Genomic DNA, 18,778 nt, shown 5'->3' with positions numbered 1-18,778 from the left:
GAGCCAGAATACACAGAGTTCAGGGAGAGTAAGACCAGACGAGCATTTCACATTAAAAAGTATATAAACTGTATTATTTTTATGAAAATAACCGATCATTTCGCTAGATAAGACCCTTCTTCCTCGGCTAGGAGGAAACAAATGCATTTGGGATCGTTTGAAGCTGCATTTTGGAAGTTCAAACTTGGGGCACCATATCAGTCCATTATATGGAGAAAAATGCTGAAATGTTTTCCTCAAAAAACATAATTTCTTTACGACTGAAGAAAAAAATACGAACATCTTGGATGACAAGGGGGGTGAGTACATTATTTGTACATTATTTGATACTTCAATAATCATTTTAATATATTGATTTGCTGCTCAAGAACCATTTAATATCATTAGCTGTGCTGAAAACACTGTGATACAGTTCATGATTCTTTAATTAATAGAAAGTTCAATAGAACAGCATTTATTTGAAATAGAAATCTTTTGTAACATTATAAATGTATTTATTGTCATTAAATTTGATGCAATTTAAAGCATCTTTGTTAAATAAAAGTTTTAATTTCTCTACATAACGGCCACTGTAAAATTTAACATACATAAAGTACTTACATCACAAGTCATGTTTATGTTGTCTTATAAAAACATCAAACACACACACACCTGTTCGTAGGCTGGTGAAAGGGAGGGTGAATTGGCCAATAAAATCGTTCTTGGATTTGTAGTCATGATCTTCCACCATGAAGCGCACCAAGGCCAGTTCAGGCACCTGCAGCTGAAAGCTCACAGTACAATCCCAGCGAGGGTTGAAACCTGCAGGGGGAGACAAACACACACACATGCTCAATATTCAATCCTGACAGGAACACCTCATATTAAAGTGCTTGTTCTTCACACAAAATAAATAAAAACCAAAACAAAATACTGTAATCAATACACACTCCATTAAAACGTATATAACATTTATAAAATACACTAATTGGTTAATATAGAACAGAGGTGCCCAAACTTGGTCCTGGAGGGCCGGTGTCCTGCAGAGTTTAGCTTTAACTTGCCTCAACACACCTCCTGGTAAGTTCCTAGTATGCCTATTAAAAACTTGATTAGCTGGTTCAGGTGTGTTTAATTGTGGTTGAAGTTAAACTCTGCAGGACACCAGCCCTCCAGGATTGAGTTTGGGTACCTCTTGTATAGATTAAACAGTTAAACATTACAACATAATTCCTGTGGATAACCAAATATTTCAGTGGCCTAACCATTGTTGTCAATGCGCTGAGTTTTTGCACGAGCCTTATCGATGGAAACGCCATGGATCTCCACCCAGACCTGTGGATCCACAATGGAGTTGGGATTGTCTGTGTTTATTTTAGGAAGTTGCTGGGCTGAGATTACCTGTGGGAGAAACAAAACGGCCCGCAAGTGCAGTTTAAAAAAGATTTATCATAATATTTACAGAGCACGTGGGATCCTGAATGATATTTCCTGTCAGAACATCAAGAGGAGCTGCTACTAACCCGTATGGTAAGCTGGGTGGGTATATGTCCTGGTCCTCCACCTGTGTTCTCAGGATCAAAGTTGGACTTTGGGTGACACAGGAAGTCAGGTTTCAGCACATATCCGCAACGCCCGTTGGGGAGAAAGCGGCCCTGGTTCAGGTCCATCTGCTCACCTGGTGTCTGGAAGTTTAAAGCCACTGGAGAACAGAGAAAATGAAGAATGATGTTCAAGCTGTTGCACTGCTGTACTTCCAGACATGCAGGAATGTCAGAGCATTCAGTCGCTCACCCATCTGGCATCCCCCATTCCACATGTCCTGAGGGTCGTAGTTGGAAGACTGTAACCTCTGGCCTGATGGGTAAACCCTGCTCAGCTGCCGACTGTTGTGCCGAACAAACAGCTTCCCTACAGGGGACAAAAATATGCGCATAAAACAAATGAACAGACGCAGATACTCATGCAAGGATAAATACATATTTATAAATATATTTTGAAACTAACTTTCAACAGTAGTTTTTTAAAGTAGATTAGCTGTTTTTAAATAAGCAGCAATGATATGTTATTACTTGTATTTATAGTGTATACAAATTGTGATTAACAAAATTCTCATTTGTTTTCGAATAAACACTCTTCTTTTGAACTTTCTATTCATGAAAGACTGTATCCAAAAAAAGCAAATGCAAATGATAATATTAGAATGATTTCTGAAGGATCATGTGACACTGAAGACTGGAGTAATGATGCTGAAAATTCAGCTTTGCATCACAGAAATAATTCACATTTTAAAATAGATTAAAGGGGAAAACAGTTGTTTTAAATTGTGAAAATATTTCAGAATATTACTGTTTTTACTGTATTTTTGATCAAAGAATTCAGTCATGGTGAGCATTAGAGACTAAATATATTATATATATATATATTAGAGATTAATATTTTAGAGACATTATAAATATTGCATTAATTTACTAAATACATTATATAATCTGATATATAACTAGTTTTTTCTCCAAAGCATAGCGTGACTTTTCTTGGACCCGGTTATTATAGTTTGTGTGGTAAATGCTGAGCACTAAAAAGTGGTGACACGACCTAATTATGAAATGACGTGAGTTTGTTGTAAATTTGTCATGCCGTTGGCTGTCGATGTTGGCTGGAAGAGCATCATCTTTGCTTTGGAAGTGATCTAATGATCTGCTTATATTATGCTTTATTATGAACCATCTGGCGGAGCCCAAGGGCACAGTCCAGATAAAAGCAGCATATATTAAAACAATACAGTTCACAGTAATATGTGAAATATATTCCTACAGTAGTGCATTGCTAGGAAGTCATGTGCCACATGTATTATCACAGACCTCACAGTATTAATATAAAAGTTTAACAACCTGCTTAAAAATGCTCATGTTTGTTAAAAACACAGAGTCAGAGTGCCTGCTGTTTAAAGCACTTTTGCATGACAGCGAAACTCAAAAGGATAAGATCTATCTGTTACAGTAGCAGGAAGAATGTATTTATTTATCAGGGGCATTTTTAGTGAGCAATCAGCTTGGTGAAATTTAAAGTAAATCTGTTTGTGACCAATATTTACCAAGCTTTGATGCCTGATGATCCGATTCAAACATTGCTGAAAGTTAGCTATTAAAAAGAATGACTGATCATAAAAGAAAAGCTGAACATAGGTTCGCAAATAAAATATATTGTTTAAATTGTTACTGCCTTCGATCTATCTATCTATCTTGCACTTATCACAGCTTCAGTGGATGTGTTAATCTCACCTGAGTCTTTGATGAGTTTGAGCGCATCATTCTCAGAGAAGGAGGACATCATGCTAGGAGGTCCCTGACTGGCCGTCTCGAAACCACTGAAAGGCACACTCTGACAATACACCACCAGATCTGACAGCTCTGTGCTCAGTTTAGTGCTCGCAGACTGGGGATGAAATTTATATGAGTAAAAGTATCCGCACACAAGCGGATTTTTTTTTTTGAACATTTAGACTTTGTATGTACAGTTGAGGTCAGAAATTTACATACACCTTACAGAATCTGCAAAATGTTAATTATTTCACCAAAATAAGAGGGATCATACAAAATGCATGTTATTTTTTATTTAGTACTGATCTGAATATTTCACATAAAAGATGTTTACATATAGTCCACAAGAGAACATAGTAAAATTGAGAAAAATGACCCCGTTTAAAAGTTTACATCCACTTGATTCTTAATACTGTGTTGTTACCTGAATGATCCACAGCTGTGTTTTGTTTTTGTTTAGTGATAGTTGTTCATGGGTCCCTTGTTTGTCCTGAACAATTAAACTGCCTGCTGTTCTTCAGAAAAATCCTTTAGGTCCCACAAATTCTTTGTGTATTTGAACCCTTTTCCAACAATGATTGATTAATTTTAGATCCATCTTTTCACACTGAGGACAACTGAGGGACTCATATGCAACTATTACAGAAGGTTCAAATGCTCACTGATGCTCCAGAAACAAACAAAATGCATTAAGAGTCGGGGGTGAAAACTTTTGAACAGAATGAGGATGTGTACATTTTTCTTATTTTGTCTAAATATCATATTTTTTTATTTAGTACTGCCCTTCAAAAGATACTTACATGCTTCCCAGAAGACAAAATAAGTTCAATTTACCCTGATCTTCAAATTCAAAAAGTTTTCAATTATTATTTTCTCTTGTGGACTACAAGTCACTTTTTTATGTGAAATATCTTATTGAGGTCAGAACTAAATAAAAAATAACATGCATTTTGTATCTTATTTTGGTCAAATAATTAACATTTTGCAGATTCTGCAAGGTGTATGTAAACTTTTGACCTCAACTGTATCATAAACACACACATACCATACAGTATACTATACTGTAGCTAAAGCATTTACCTAAGCTGTAATCATACTCATACACAAACAATCAAACCACACAATCTTCCAATAATTTACAAAATTGAGAACAGGATTTAATACCTTGGCCCAAAAAGCAATTCACATCAGGACTCACCCTTGCAGGATCCTTTTTGGATTCCTTTTTGCTCCCGCCCCCTCCAGCAGCAGACTCTTCATCTGAGCTGTATGAGAAGCTAGCCCAGCTGTCAGTCTTCCCCAGCAGACCACCTAACTTCTTGCCCTTCAGCAGGATTCGCCCCATCAACTCCTACAGTAAACAAGGCACACGTGACTAACAGAAATCTTCACAAATACTAGGAACACTTTGTTCTGACTTGGAAAATGCTAGCTTTATTTCAAAGGCTGGAACAGCCCTTAAATAAAATGGAAAAACAAAGTCATGACAGAAACTGCAAATAGTGAAAGAGAGGAAGGAAAATCGTCATAAATATGAAAATTGACTTAAATTTGTTCCTAGTACTACATAATTGCACATTTCCATCTATTTTTGGAGACAGCAAGGGTTTGATAATGCTCAGGAAGTAAACAGAACGTTTCCAGGAGCGAGATAAGAAGGGTTAGTAACACCAAGATCTTGGGGTTTGATTTCCAGAGAATGTATGGAAGTTGCTTTGGACACTTTTTTTTTTTTGGAAATAAATTAATACTTTAATTTAGAAATGATGCTTTAAACTAATTAAAAGTGACAGAAAAGACTTTTACATTGTTGCAAAAAAAAAATAGAACTGTTTAATAAATGTCTTTTGAACTTACTATTCATCAAAAATAAAAAAGAATCAAGGTTTCCATTAAATATTAAGCAGCACAACTGTTTTTTACACTGATAATAAAAGTTTCTTGGGCATCAAAACAGTATATTAGAATGATCTCTGAAAGACTGTGTAAAAATTCAGCTTTAACAATATAAAAATAGAAAACAGTTCTTTTAAAATATGATAATATTTCACATCATTACTGTTTTTACTGTATTATTTGTCACATAAATGCCGACTTAGTGAGCACAAGATAATGACCCCAAACTTGAACTGCAGTGTACATGAGTGCATCTGAGTGTAATTTGAATGTAAAATTAACAGTGAGTAACAGCACTCTATAGTTCTGTAAAACGTGACACACAATTATTATTATATTATGTCTTAAGACTGTACTATGATTAACGCAGGAATTCAGCATACTGGACAGTAAAGTACATAAAACATACTGATTACATAATATAATAACGTGAAACTATGCAATGTGCAACACTAAATTTAGTTTAATTTAGTGAGTGGTGTCCAATTAGCATACTGAAAATAAATATGGCCCTTTTGCTTTTTTTATTACAGTCGTGCCTAAAATTCTCTTAAAGGGATAGTTTTGTCATTAATTACTCATCCTCATGTAGGGCTGGGCGATAAATCAAAAATGATAATTATCGCGCAATATAAATTTCCTCAATAAACAATAACAAGAGTTTGGTAAATGTTCAATGTAATGTTTATGTGGCAAAGTCGGAATGAAGAAGCACTTGAACATTTGAAGTGCACCACACGGACTCTAGTAAACAAGGACACGAGTTTACTAGAGCAGATGCATTCAATCTTTGATGAGTCTCGGTCACGCAACTACTAAACAGTGCTGTGAGATCCAGTGTGAAGTGCTTGAATTTACACTTAATACAAATAACCAGATGATACAGAAGAAACACTGTGTGCAATGGGACAGTCAGAAGGCTTTTTAATCTACAAATCACCATCATTTACCATGGTGCAGTAACCGCACCAAGGTATTGTGTCAGAAATGTGGGTATTTGTGTCAAATTTTATTATATTATTAATGTAGATGTGTATTAATTGTATTGAAGGAGAAGTAATGGAATATATTTACAGCATTTTTTGTGATTAAGCTATAGCTATAGCATATAGCTATATATAAGCTATAGCATTTATGAATTTACATTAAACCACATTTGTGGTTTTAACCGTGATCATCATAATCTAAATGTATGCTACTATGGAAGACCAATGGTTAATTTAAAAAACTCTCAAACAGTCAGAATAATTACATTTCAACATATAAAATGAGGTTGCTACAATTTTACCGATATTACTAATTTTGATAATGAACTCAAGCTACTATCAAATGTGTATTTCTAAGAGACAAATTTTTAAATATTATTATTAATATTATGAGGCAAGATAAACCTGTTTCTTGATTTGAAACTCATTATAACATGTAGAACTAAGAAATGATTTCTTTCTTATTATTTTTTATTTATTTTGTTAAGGAAAAATTATTGGAAAAGTGTAAAGAATTCCAAAAAGTGTAGTGTTTGTCATGTTCTGGCCATAAAGAATAGTTTACAACCATCACATCAGAGCAAAATCTGCATTTAAACTTGACAGAAATAAAAATGTGACATTTATCATTATAATTATCGATATTGACTGATATGAAAAAAATTATCATGACCATTTTCCATCTTCATTCATCTTTCAAACACAAATTAAGATGTTTTTGATAAAATCTGAGAGCTTTTTGACCCTGCATAGACAGAAACACAACTGACACGTTCAAGGCCCAGAAAGTTAGTAAGCACATCATTAAAATAGTCCATATGACATAAGTGGCTCAACCGTAATTTTATGATGCTACGAGAATCATTTTTGTGCGCAAAGAAAACAAAAATAACAACTTTATTCAACAATTTCAACAACTATTTTATTGATGTCCTTACTACCTTTCTGGGCCTTGAACGTGCTAGTTGTGTTGCTGTCTAAGCAGGGACAGAAAGCTGTTGAATTTAAACAAAAATATCTTAATTTGTGTTCTGAAGATGAACGTATGTCTTACAGGTTTGGAACGACATGAGGGTGAGAAATGAATGACAGAATTTTCATTTATTGGGTGAACTATCCTATTAACTTTAGGAAATTAGATGAATTATTAAGTCAAGAAAGAGCAAAACTAGAAGTGTGTTTGACCTCAGGTGAGGGCAGGTCTTTGAGGGGCATGTCGTTTAGTGGCTTTCTCAAGAGCTTCTTTCCGAGAATGGAGCGCAGGTGCTGTGCCATGACCGCCTGCTGCTCCACTGAGCAGTGATTCTCCAGGGACAAGATCAGAGGATATGGAGATGTCTATGGAGAGAGAGACATGGTTGTTTGAAAGAACTGTCAATGATCAAACATGCCAAGCCATATTGTGACATTATACAGTGATTTTCATCATAGGCTGTCATTATGGTTCATGCATCTGCACCTTGAAGGCGTACTGAGCGATGGTCTCAATGACTTCTTTAAAGAGCACTTTGGAGGTGAGTGTGTGCCCGTGGTAGATCATGGGCTCTCCTTTATCACCGTCCCAGCAGTCCAGCTCAACACAGCGACAGCCCTGATGCAGAGCTCTGAACACAAACACAAACCCATGAGTTTAACCACAAACAAAAAGTAAGAACAATAAATATAATCATTGTATTAGCGCTGTGTGTTGCATCTCATAACACAGTGGCAACGTTTTGTATAGCTCAAACATTTCATACCAAAGTTTTAATTAAAAGTGTTTCCTTTTACTGTGACCTTAGGTATAATTATGTCTCCAAGTGCAATAGAGTTTCTCTGTGGTGCTGGAGGCAGATTATAAGGTGGGGTGGGTTTTGTACCTGATATAAGGCTCTGTGCTGCTGGCGCTGGTCACCTGGTCTTTGGTGAGGTACGTGTTATGAGAGGAAGAGATGTAGTAGTGCGCCAGCGGTCTGCTCATGTCTTGATACACGTGAGCGTGATCCGGGTTAAACACATCGTTCTCTTTCGAGAGCATGTACATGGTGAAACCGTTCTGGGTCATAAACAGATTCTTCCGGGCTGAGGGTCATAAAAAAAATATATTGGTCAAAATTTAACAGAGTTAAACACAAGCTTCAGTAGAGCGGGTCGAGGAAGTGTTTCATACAGACTTTTTATTGTATTGCGGATTACCAACGTATTACTCTGAGTTTCATAGGAGAAGTTCATATCTAGAACAAAAATTTACAGATAATTTACTCACCCCCATCATCCAAGATGTTCATGTCTTTCTTTCTTCAGTCGTGAAGAAGTTAAAGTTTTTGAGGAAAACATCAGGAATTATCTCGGTATAGTGGACTTCTATGGTGCCCGTGAGCTTGAACTTCCAAAATGCAGTTTAAATGCAGCTTCACAGGGCTCTAAACAATCCCAGCCGAGGAAGGATGGCTATTTTCTAAAAAGAAACTTACTTTTTAACCTCAAATACTCGTCTTGTCTAGCTAACGACATACCCTAACTGTCTTGAAACGGAATACACAGAGTTCACGCAGAGCTAGACAAAATGAGCATTTGAGGTTAAAATGTATATAAATTGTAATTTTTTTAGAAAATAACCAATTGTTTCACTAGATAAGACCCTTCTTCCTCGACTGGGATCATTTAAAGCTCTTTGAAGCTGCATTTAAACTACATTTTCGAAGTTCAAACTCGTGGGCACCATAGACGTCCACTATATGGAGAGAAATCCTAAAATGTTTTCCTCAAAAATTTCTTCACGACAAAAAAAGACGTGAACATCTTGGATGACAAGGGGGAGTAAATTATCTGTACATTTTTTATCTGGAAGTGAACTTCTCCTTTAAGGGCGGAAAGGAATAACCAATGTTTGTCAGTTATTTGACACAATAACCAGTGACACACTACTGAGCTATGCACTCACACTAGTTCGTGGAAGTGGACGGGTGTGGTTTTCAGTTTACTGTTGGACCTGCACTCCAGTTTTCAACAGGTCACACAATGACAAAATGAAATCTGTTTTGATTTGACGTTATTTTTTACTGACAGTATAGACAGTAGAATGCAGACAGGTAATGATGGGAGAACAGCAAGGGAAATGTGAGCTAGATCTGAACTGACAATGCCCACATGAGTGCCATGGGTCAATTTCTAGACAGCGGGCTCTGATAAATAGCTCCTATTGCTGCAACTCTAACAGTTGTTGGTTGTTTCTCGAATTACAGTACAGGGCATATACAGGGGTTAGACTATCAAACTGAAACACCTGGTTTTAGACCACAATTAGTATGGTGTTCCCTGTTAAAAAATCCAGCATATGCTGGTTAGGTAAGTTTTAAAGCATGGCTGCTGGTTTGAGCTGGTCCTGAGCAGGAGCTAGTTGCAGGACCAGCACAGGACCAGCACATGACCAGCTAAGGACCAGCTCAAACCAGCAGCCATGCTTCAAAACATACCTAACAAACATGCTGGATTTTTCAACAGTGTTAGGCCTCTTTTTGCAGCCAAAACTTGGGAATGACAAATAAGTCCTGCCGGAGGGATTTTGAGCCCCTTGCAGAACAGTGGCCATTAAGTGATGCTGGTGTAGGAAAACGTTTCCTGACTCACTCCTCAAAAACAATCCAAAATGGTTCAATAATATTCAGATCTGGTGATTGTGCAGACCATGGGAGATGTTCAGCTTCACTTTCATGTTCGTCAAACCACTGTGTCACCAGTCTTGCTGTGTGTATTGGTGCTTTATCATCTTGATACATGGCACCACCACACTGGGTGCACATAGTCAACCTTCACACTCTGCTCTTACTGGTGGAATGTGCAATCAGTAAAGATTGGCCACTAGGCTGTGCAAATATAGCCATGAGACCTCCAACACTATACTGGCCAGTGTTTCAGTTTCATTGTCCAACCCCTGTGTATATGTATGTATGTATATACAGTGGAGATCAAAATTAGAAAACAACGTATCATTTCCTAAATTTCACCTAAAGGTCACTGCTTAATCTTATTTGAAGTTATCCTAACAGGAGTAGAAGGGCAGTTTTTAAGCATATTTAAAAAATTAATTGCATTCTAAAGCACAGTATAAAAAACGTAAATGAGATTTTTGAAAAAGAACTTCACAGAACTACAGACACCTCTGAGTTATTGGTTCTGAATCAAATGATTTGAGATACGCGCATTGAAATCCGGTTCTGAATCAAATGATTTGCGATACATTCTTTAAAGTGCCGTTCAGAATCCAATAATTTGTGATAAACAATTTAAAGTCTGGTTCTAAATCAAATGATTCGTCATAAGCGCTTTGAAGTGCCATTCTGAATCAAATGATTTGCAATACACACTTTGAAGTCTGGTTCTGAATCAAATGATTTGCAATACGTTCTTTGAAGTGCCGTTCTGAATCCAATAATTTGTGATAAACGATTTAAAGTCTGGTTCTAAATCAAATGATTTGTGATAAGCGCTTTGAAGTGCAGTTCTGAATCAAATGATTCACGATATGCATTTTAAAGCCTAGTTCTGAATCAAATGATTCGTGATACGCGTTTTGAAGTGCCATTCTGAATCAAATGATTTGCAATACACACTTTGAAGTCTGGTTCTGAATCAAATTATTTGAGATACGCGCTTTGAAGTCCGGTTCTGAATCAAATGATTTGTGATAAGTGCTTTGAAGTCCGGTTCTGAATCAAATGATTCGCGACATGCACTTTGAAGTGCCATGCTGAATCAAATGATTCACGACACATGCTTTGAAGTGCCATTCTGAATCAAATGATTCACGATAAATGATTTCGACATAGTGAATCAGTTTGTGACACAATGGTTAAACTGATTCAGAGTTTCAAAAAACCCTGTTATACTGTGTTCTTTGCTCGCTTTCTCTATATAATTTATTTGTTGTTTGAATAACCGTGGAAATGAAATTATTACAGATCACAGGCCTAACTTATGTTTTTTATGAAACTGGGACACATCAAATACAGTTTTTGTCGTATTAAAAACATTTTATGACTTGACACCCTTTATCTGGTACTTGCCTAAAAAGACGGGTTTATGATGTTCATTGTTAACAGATTACACATACCTTAGGTTACTTAGGCCAGTGATGCCCAAACTCGGTGTCCTGCAGAGTTTAGCTCCCACCCCAATTAGACACACCTGAGCCTAGACATACTAAAAAACTTCCTGGCAGGTGTGTTGAGGCAAGTTGGAGCAAAATTCTGCAGGACACCGGCCCACTAGGACCGAGACTGGGCACCCCTGACTTAGGCTATAGCTTTACTGGAGTTGGGTCAACCTCTGCCTATGGAGAGAGGACGAAGTTTTCAAAAGCATCAACCCCCTCTGCTTTTTCACAAATCGCACCCCGTATATATATATATAAATATCCCAGTGTGTCCATAAACATTAAGTTACAAATAATGCATGGTGCTAATGGCTGTGTACCCCAGTCGTTGAGCTCATAGGTGTGGATGAGAGTCTTCGCATGGGCCAGTGACGCATCTTCACCCTGATCCCCGAGAAAATCCCGCAGCTCCATGGTTGTGAGAATACATCCATTACCGGAATAATGCCTGAAGACCGCGTCCAACTCCGGCCTGCGCATCAGCTCACGACAGAACTCCTCAATCTCCACGTGATCCAGCCGCCCGTCACACGAGCGATCGCACTTCTACACACAACAAGAGAAATAAAAGAGAGAGAGATTGCTTGAGGCCTCATGTATATGCTTTTAGTGTTTATGACAGCTGTTGCCACTTCCACATTGATCTCTCACACGAACCTTAAAGAGGGTGCGTGCATACTGTTCGTTCAGGTCAATGTTGATCAGCTGTAACAGATGTTTCACCTCGTCGTAGCTCATCTTCCCATCCTGGTTCTGATCCGCACGTCTCAGGTAGCTTCGAATCCAAGTATGCACAGTTAGGGAAAACTAGACAAACTAATAGTATGCATACACAACATGTCGCCAGCCATACAGTATGAAACAATACCAAATAGTTACTCATATCAAAGTATGAGCCAGTTTTGGACCTAGTTTTTACGTACCATCGGGTTAGTGTCACATTCAAAATTGTAATTTAATAAAAATTAACATATTATACGTTTAAAAATGTAACATATTAAATTAGATATATTAATAAAAATATACAAATATATTAATATATTATAAAATATATTTAAATGATTAATAATAAAGTATAATAATGATTAAAAATAGCATGTTTTAAGTAAAAAACTCTTTGCACTAGATTAACACTTCTAGTATTCAGTCTCAAAAATGTAGTTCTAGTATCAGATTAAATGTTTATTATTACAGTTACTTATTACATTTCAAGTGCTTTAATTTTTTTTTTTTTTTTTTAAAAGTAATAATAATAATAATTTAGAAACAGGTTTCCAAAACACTTTCCACTCTATCACTGTGTTGAGCTAGCCCAAAACTAAAATATTAGAAATCTGAGGATAACAAATGGGTTACAGGTTAAATAACAAAAGGCAAATGAGTAAAAACCACATTGGAGGAAAGAGAAACAGCACAAAGATATTTTTGAACAACGAGAGATAGCATGATACGTTCTGAGGTTCACATGTGTGGTGGAGTGGCGTTTAGATATCTTTTCTAGGTCTGCTCTATATTTAGTCGGCTCTCTCACTAAGTACTGCTGTGCAGTAATGGAGAGTGTGTTTACATGTCCAATTATTGGCATATGGTGGCCAAGGAAGGCGATACCTAAGCCTTCTGTTTATTGGCTATAATTAATTAGCCATTAAATGTGTGTCTACTTGCAGTTTTCTGCAGGTCTGGCTTTAAGGATATTGGTCCAGCTTTTCTTTCTGGCTCATGTTGGAGACGCGGTCTTTGAGCGTGCGGATGCCTCGAACCCAACGCTCCGCTTCTTCCTGCGTGGAGCAGCACAGGTCCAGGCTTTTCCTTCCTCCGCGGAAGACCACAGTGAAGCAGTGGGTCTCTGGAACCAGACCTTCCATTCGTCGCAGACACTCCGACTGACAGCCTTCCCGCACGCACTCAACCTCCGTCACAGAGACTGATAGAAAGAAACCACACACAAACAAGTGATTGGACTATCACTACTAATATTTACATAATCTGTTACTTACATGTGAATTGTGTAATCTATGTGCCATTTAGTGGCACCAAATAGAACTGGAGTTCCAAATACCAGTTCAAACCGCTCAAACAAACAAAACTACAACATGAAACTCTTCAGCTTTAAACAAACCCTGATATTAAAGTGTCTCCATGTCAACGCATGAGCTAGTCATTATGACACGTTGGTACACATGTCTGGCAACCTTTGGAACAACAGCCTAACTTAAACAGTACAAAACTAAGACACAAATAACATTCAAAGTAAATGAAACAAACTAATAGCTGAAATATTTTTTTTTGTGCACACAAAACATACAACCAAAAAAAAGCAGATCTTAAAGGTGCAGTATGAAATATTGGCAGCTAGTGTTTAAAATGGGTACTGAGGTCCAAATTCAAAATATTGTTTCTTCCGCCCCCTCCTCCTCAGATGTGATCCTCACTTGGGTTGCCAGATTGAGGACACGCGGGTTGCAGGTTTGAGTCCCAGGTCCGGCAGGGATTGAAGGTAGAGGGAGTGAACAACCAGCGCTCTCCCCACCCTCAATAAGTAGAAGTGTGCACAGTCTCCTGTGAAGGCTAGGTTTAGGTGTAGGGTAGGTGTAGGGTGATAGAAAATACGGTTTGTACAGTATAAAAACCATTACGCCTATGGAATGTCCCCATAAAACATGGAAACACAACATGTGTGTGTGTGTGTGTGTACTTGTTTTTGCTAAATTGTGGGGACCAAATGTCCCCACAAGGATAGTAAAACCTGAAATTTTTGACATTGTGGGGACTGGCCTACGGTCCCCACAATGTTAAAAAACTATTAAGAATAGTAAATGGTGTTTATCTGAAAGTGTAACGATGCAAACATGTTTTCTGTGAGGGCTAGGTTTAGGGTTAGGGTTGGGTTAGGGGATAGACAATATCGTTTGGTCAGTATAAAATCTATAGAAGTCTATGGAAAGTCCCCACAATTCACAAAAACAAACATGTGTGTGTGTTCACTGCTGTGTGTATGCGATGTGCAATCTCTGACGCAGTTAGTTATATGCTGTTTTCTACTCTCTGGCAACCTGGGGTGTCGAAATACTATTGGTTAAACTGGCAGTTGACTTAATCACACAGACCAAAACAAAAACAGACATTCTGACACAGAATGCACTTTTTTAAAGCAGAATAACTGTAGCATTGTTTTTCAGAGAAAAAAGTATGTGAACTTAGCATGTTTCCTAAATATATGGCAATTTAAGGGGGCATTCACACTGAATGCGTCTAAAACATGAGACGCAGGACTGGTTTAAAAAAAAGAGACGCACTTTTGAGACTTCATGCAATAACGACAATAACAGAAATAATAGTGATAGGCAAACAGCAGAATTCCTTTTTTTAAGGAACAAGTTGTGATAATCCCTTGAAGAAATGTTATATAATGTTATATGGCCCAGCCCTTCTTTTGGAACAGTCAAAATATTACATACAGCACCTTTAATTCTGTTATGCAAAAGATTTAAATGAATCTAACTGAATGAACACAAAACTAAAACATAAAAAAATAAAACTGAATTAAGTAAAAGCAGCTTCAAAAATAAACTGAATTTAACTAGCAGAATTAAAAAAATAAGTAAATATATTAATCTAAACGAAAAGTAAACAAAATAAATAAAACTAAAAATAAACCAACTAAAAGCAACATTGTATCATTCCAAAGGACACTTCAAAGGCACTAAACTAAACTAAGATAACTACCTGAATTAACACAAACAAAACCAAACAAAAAACAAAACAAAACTAAAACATTTATCTAACTAAATTAAACAAACTAAAAACAAGTCTTGGGTGTGTCATGTGAAATAAGACTTCAAATCAATTAAACTAAACCAAGCAATTTAAACAAAATTAAAAAGAACTAAACAAAATGCTCTAAAGTCTGATAACAAACATGTAAATGAATGATAAACAAGCAAGGACACTTAGAGGGAAAAAAAATAAAAGTATGCAAAGTCATTATCATTCATGTAAGAAGGAGGTCAAAGTTGTCTTTGCAATGTGTGATGATGCACATGGGTGTGAGGACTAATTTGGCTCTTGTAAAACATGACCTGTGCAACACAGTGCCAAAAATGTTAACAATGTACTCCTAAAACACACACACACACACACATAAACCCGCTTGACAGCCAAGTAGAGGCTTTGGACTAGACGTGTACTGGTATTCGGTAATGCATATATCACGATATTGTTATTGTAGGCACTTCAAAATACTGCAAATAACTGCAAATTATTCCAATTTTTTTAACACATTTGAAGAATACTTTTTCCGTCAACTTTCCCATTCCCACTCACTCTCAGACAGCAGATGGCGCTGATGGAACAGCAGAAACGTGGTCGTAACCCTGTAAACAAAACAGCTGCACTACTTTCTGTTTCTGAACAGGATTTGAATTATTTAAACAGCCATTCATATTTCTGTGTTAATGACAGTGCTAAATACTTAAATACTTAGACTTAATAGACTATTTGTTTTCAAACTTTTTTACATTTTAATCTGGACTACTGGACTAGAAATAAAAATGTTTAAAAATGTTTAGACTCTTTATTGTTCTGTCACACTTTACATTATGGCTCCATTAGTTAACATAAGCTGACATAAACTGCCAATGAAAAATACTTCAAAACATTCATTAATTTTAGTTAATTTCAATATTTAATAACACATTGTTAAAATCAAAGTTTGTAACTGTATTATTTAACGAACCTGAGCTAACATAAAAAACAAACAAACAAAAAAAAAATGCTGATTGTTAATGCATTAACTAAAGTTAACTAAGGAGACCTTATTGTAAAGTGTTACCTATTGTTCTTATAATTCTTTTGCACTTTAATCTGTTTGAAACTTTGTATACGTTTTTGTGAATTGCTTTATTGAATTTAAATGTTCAGTTCTTTTTGTTATATGAAAAAAGTTATTAAATCTGTTATGCTGTATTATGACAACATGTTTTTGCCAATAAATTTCAGTACCGTGATTAAAACTTCAACAATTTTCGCAACATGAAAATTTGATAGTCACGTGCCTACTTTGGACAACCGCTTTACCAAATCCAAAATGCTATGCTAATATAGTAACATTCAAATATAATAAAGCTCTATGTATTACATGGACTTCCCTTTTCCTTCATCATTTTAGAGTAAGTGCACATTTCAAGTCAGCTATAATAGCCCTGTCCCAAATGGCACCCAAAACCCTCATGGTCTTCCTTTGAATCCACACTTTTGTGACGTAATGCTGGTTGACTCCTGGGTAGCTCGCAGGTGACGAATGGGACACCCTATGGTCTCATGGATTTAACAGACATGCGCACGCTGCGTCCATTGTAAGACTGAAAGTGCACATGTAGTGTGCTATTTGGGACACGGCCAATGAGAAATCATAGACAGTAGTTGCAACAATAATGTCTTTAAACCATGGAAACTCCTACTCTACAAATAAACAAAGAGACATGCAGAGCCACAGGGCAAGATAAATAAATGCCCTTTTAAATGGCAAAGGCTCCCTGCCCACTTCCAAACACTGACAAACATGCATTCATAATTCTTGTGCGTATGGAGAAGAAGGGTGTTAATTTTAACAGCGCGCGTGTGCTGGAACATTTGCAATGCATGGGCGTTTTCTATGCCACTGGCATTCCTCGCTAATGCCCGCTGCATAGATGCACAGGCGCATGAACTCTCCAGAGATCCAGCCCTGCATCTGCTGTCCAATGAGGAGCTGCTGCCTACCAGCACAATGACACCTGCACAGACCCATCTCCTACACAGACCAGCATCATTTAGTGCAGGCTGATGCTTATGCCATAACCATGTGTCTTCTACCTTTATCTACCTTAATAAATAGGCAAAATAACTAAGGGATGAAGTGGTGCATTATGTAATGTTTAATGCACAAGCACTTTTCATAATGCAAACACATCATTATTTTACACACATACATGTAATTTTTTCCCTTAAGAATGTGGCAGTCCGTGAGTTGTGAGGAGCATGGTGGGATAGGACAGGAGCAGCTCAGCCTGCATTCCTGAAGCCAGTGTGACGCAGCACAAGACAGAAACAGAGAGAGAGGCCGTCTCATCTACTGCAACTCTCTGAGATCAGCAGTACAAACAAAACTGGTTTACAAGCATTTTCAAGTGTTGAAGTGTGTTTCAAATGTCAATAGTTTGGGGGTCAGTGTCTCTTATACTCACAAATACAGATCTTCCCATCTATTTATACTAATACACATTATACTGCTTACAAAACTAGCCTTTTTATTTTAAATAATGATTTATTACCATGTGATCACATATACTAGCAAATCAGTGGCGTGTGCAAACGAGGAGGCAAAAATCCTCAATTTACTATAAATTTCACCAAGTTGATTACTCACTAAAAACTAAAAACAGATCATGTTTTCATGCCATTTTAACATAACAAAGTGGTTACATCTAAGTGTGTGAGTTGTTTACTTACTTTTTTTAATTAGTATTTCCATTAACGCCATTATATTGTTCATTCAGACTGATTCATGATCATGGAGCACAAACACCAGAGGCATTATTTATAGCATGAACCAATCACAGCCAATCATAACCAGTCATATCCAATCATATCGCAATGGAGGCATTGCCTCACAACGCTTTAAGGGGACTGTTAAAACTCAACTTTTAATTTTGTAAAATTGGCCTTGTTTTATTTTTGTACTCTGATTTTTTCTCATCCAATATTTTGAGCAGACACTGCCTCCCTGGCCTCCTTGGAGGAAACACCCCTGTAGCTGACGTTTATGACTTTCCATTTACTTATCTAACAATATTTGACAATATTTGACAAGCATGATATCAATGATATTCTAAATCATCTAACTCTCTCTGTATTATAAGTTATAAAATAATATAAAATATAATTTATTCTTGTGATGCAAAGCTAAATTTTCAGCATCATTACTCCAGTCTTCTGTGTCACATGATCCTTCAGAAATCATTCTAATATGCTGACTTGCTGCCCAAGAAACATTTCTTATCATTATCAATGTTAAAAACAACTGTGCCACTATAAATGTTCAGTTTTTTTAAAACTGTGATATTTGTAACGATATCTCACGATCAATAATGTTATGATATAAAGTCCATGGTAAGGTTTTTTTTTGAGATTTAAAAAACAAATGAAGACATTTTTTCCAACAAATCTTGTCCTAACTTGTCGAGTGCACTGAACAAACAATTTCATGATGAACAATTTTTTTGGTTTGCCAAGAGTGAAGCAATTATACGGTATACTGTAAATTTGACTGTTGTTTCGAAATATATTGGCATTTGGCATAGCAAAGAAGCTGCATAAAGTCCTGTTTTAACTGACGTTTTACTACAGTAGATGATTGACAGGTGAGTGGGCGGTCTTTAGATGTTGTGTAGGGTGCATCGTCATGATGCATTTATGTCTAAACT

At 36.6% G+C, this 18,778-nt stretch overlaps 1 protein-coding gene across 1 annotated transcript in view; it reads right to left on the bottom strand.

The window, feature by feature from the left end:
* plcd3a (phospholipase C, delta 3a) overlaps positions 1-18,778 on the bottom strand; it is a 40,964-nt gene that overhangs the window by 4,735 nt on the left and 17,451 nt on the right. Inside the window, exons 3-14 of the mRNA XM_051100693.1 lie at positions 13,011-13,239; positions 11,973-12,102; positions 11,636-11,861; positions 8,041-8,242; positions 7,641-7,785; positions 7,367-7,519; positions 4,498-4,650; positions 3,261-3,414; positions 1,774-1,890; positions 1,503-1,681; positions 1,245-1,380; positions 652-801 (exon numbers count right to left, since the gene is read on the bottom strand). Of these exons, the coding sequence (XP_050956650.1) occupies positions 652-801; positions 1,245-1,380; positions 1,503-1,681; positions 1,774-1,890; positions 3,261-3,414; positions 4,498-4,650; positions 7,367-7,519; positions 7,641-7,785; positions 8,041-8,242; positions 11,636-11,861; positions 11,973-12,102; positions 13,011-13,239 (1,974 nt within the window). The remainder of the gene's footprint in view (positions 1-651; positions 802-1,244; positions 1,381-1,502; positions 1,682-1,773; positions 1,891-3,260; positions 3,415-4,497; positions 4,651-7,366; positions 7,520-7,640; positions 7,786-8,040; positions 8,243-11,635; positions 11,862-11,972; positions 12,103-13,010; positions 13,240-18,778) is intronic.

Source organism: Labeo rohita, chromosome 3 (assembly GCF_022985175.1).
Source record: "Labeo rohita strain BAU-BD-2019 chromosome 3, IGBB_LRoh.1.0, whole genome shotgun sequence".
Lineage (NCBI taxonomy): Eukaryota > Metazoa > Chordata > Actinopteri > Cypriniformes > Cyprinidae > Labeo > Labeo rohita.
The sequence above is the reverse complement of the archived record's forward strand: the minus strand, read 5'-3'. Positions and strand labels throughout refer to the sequence as shown.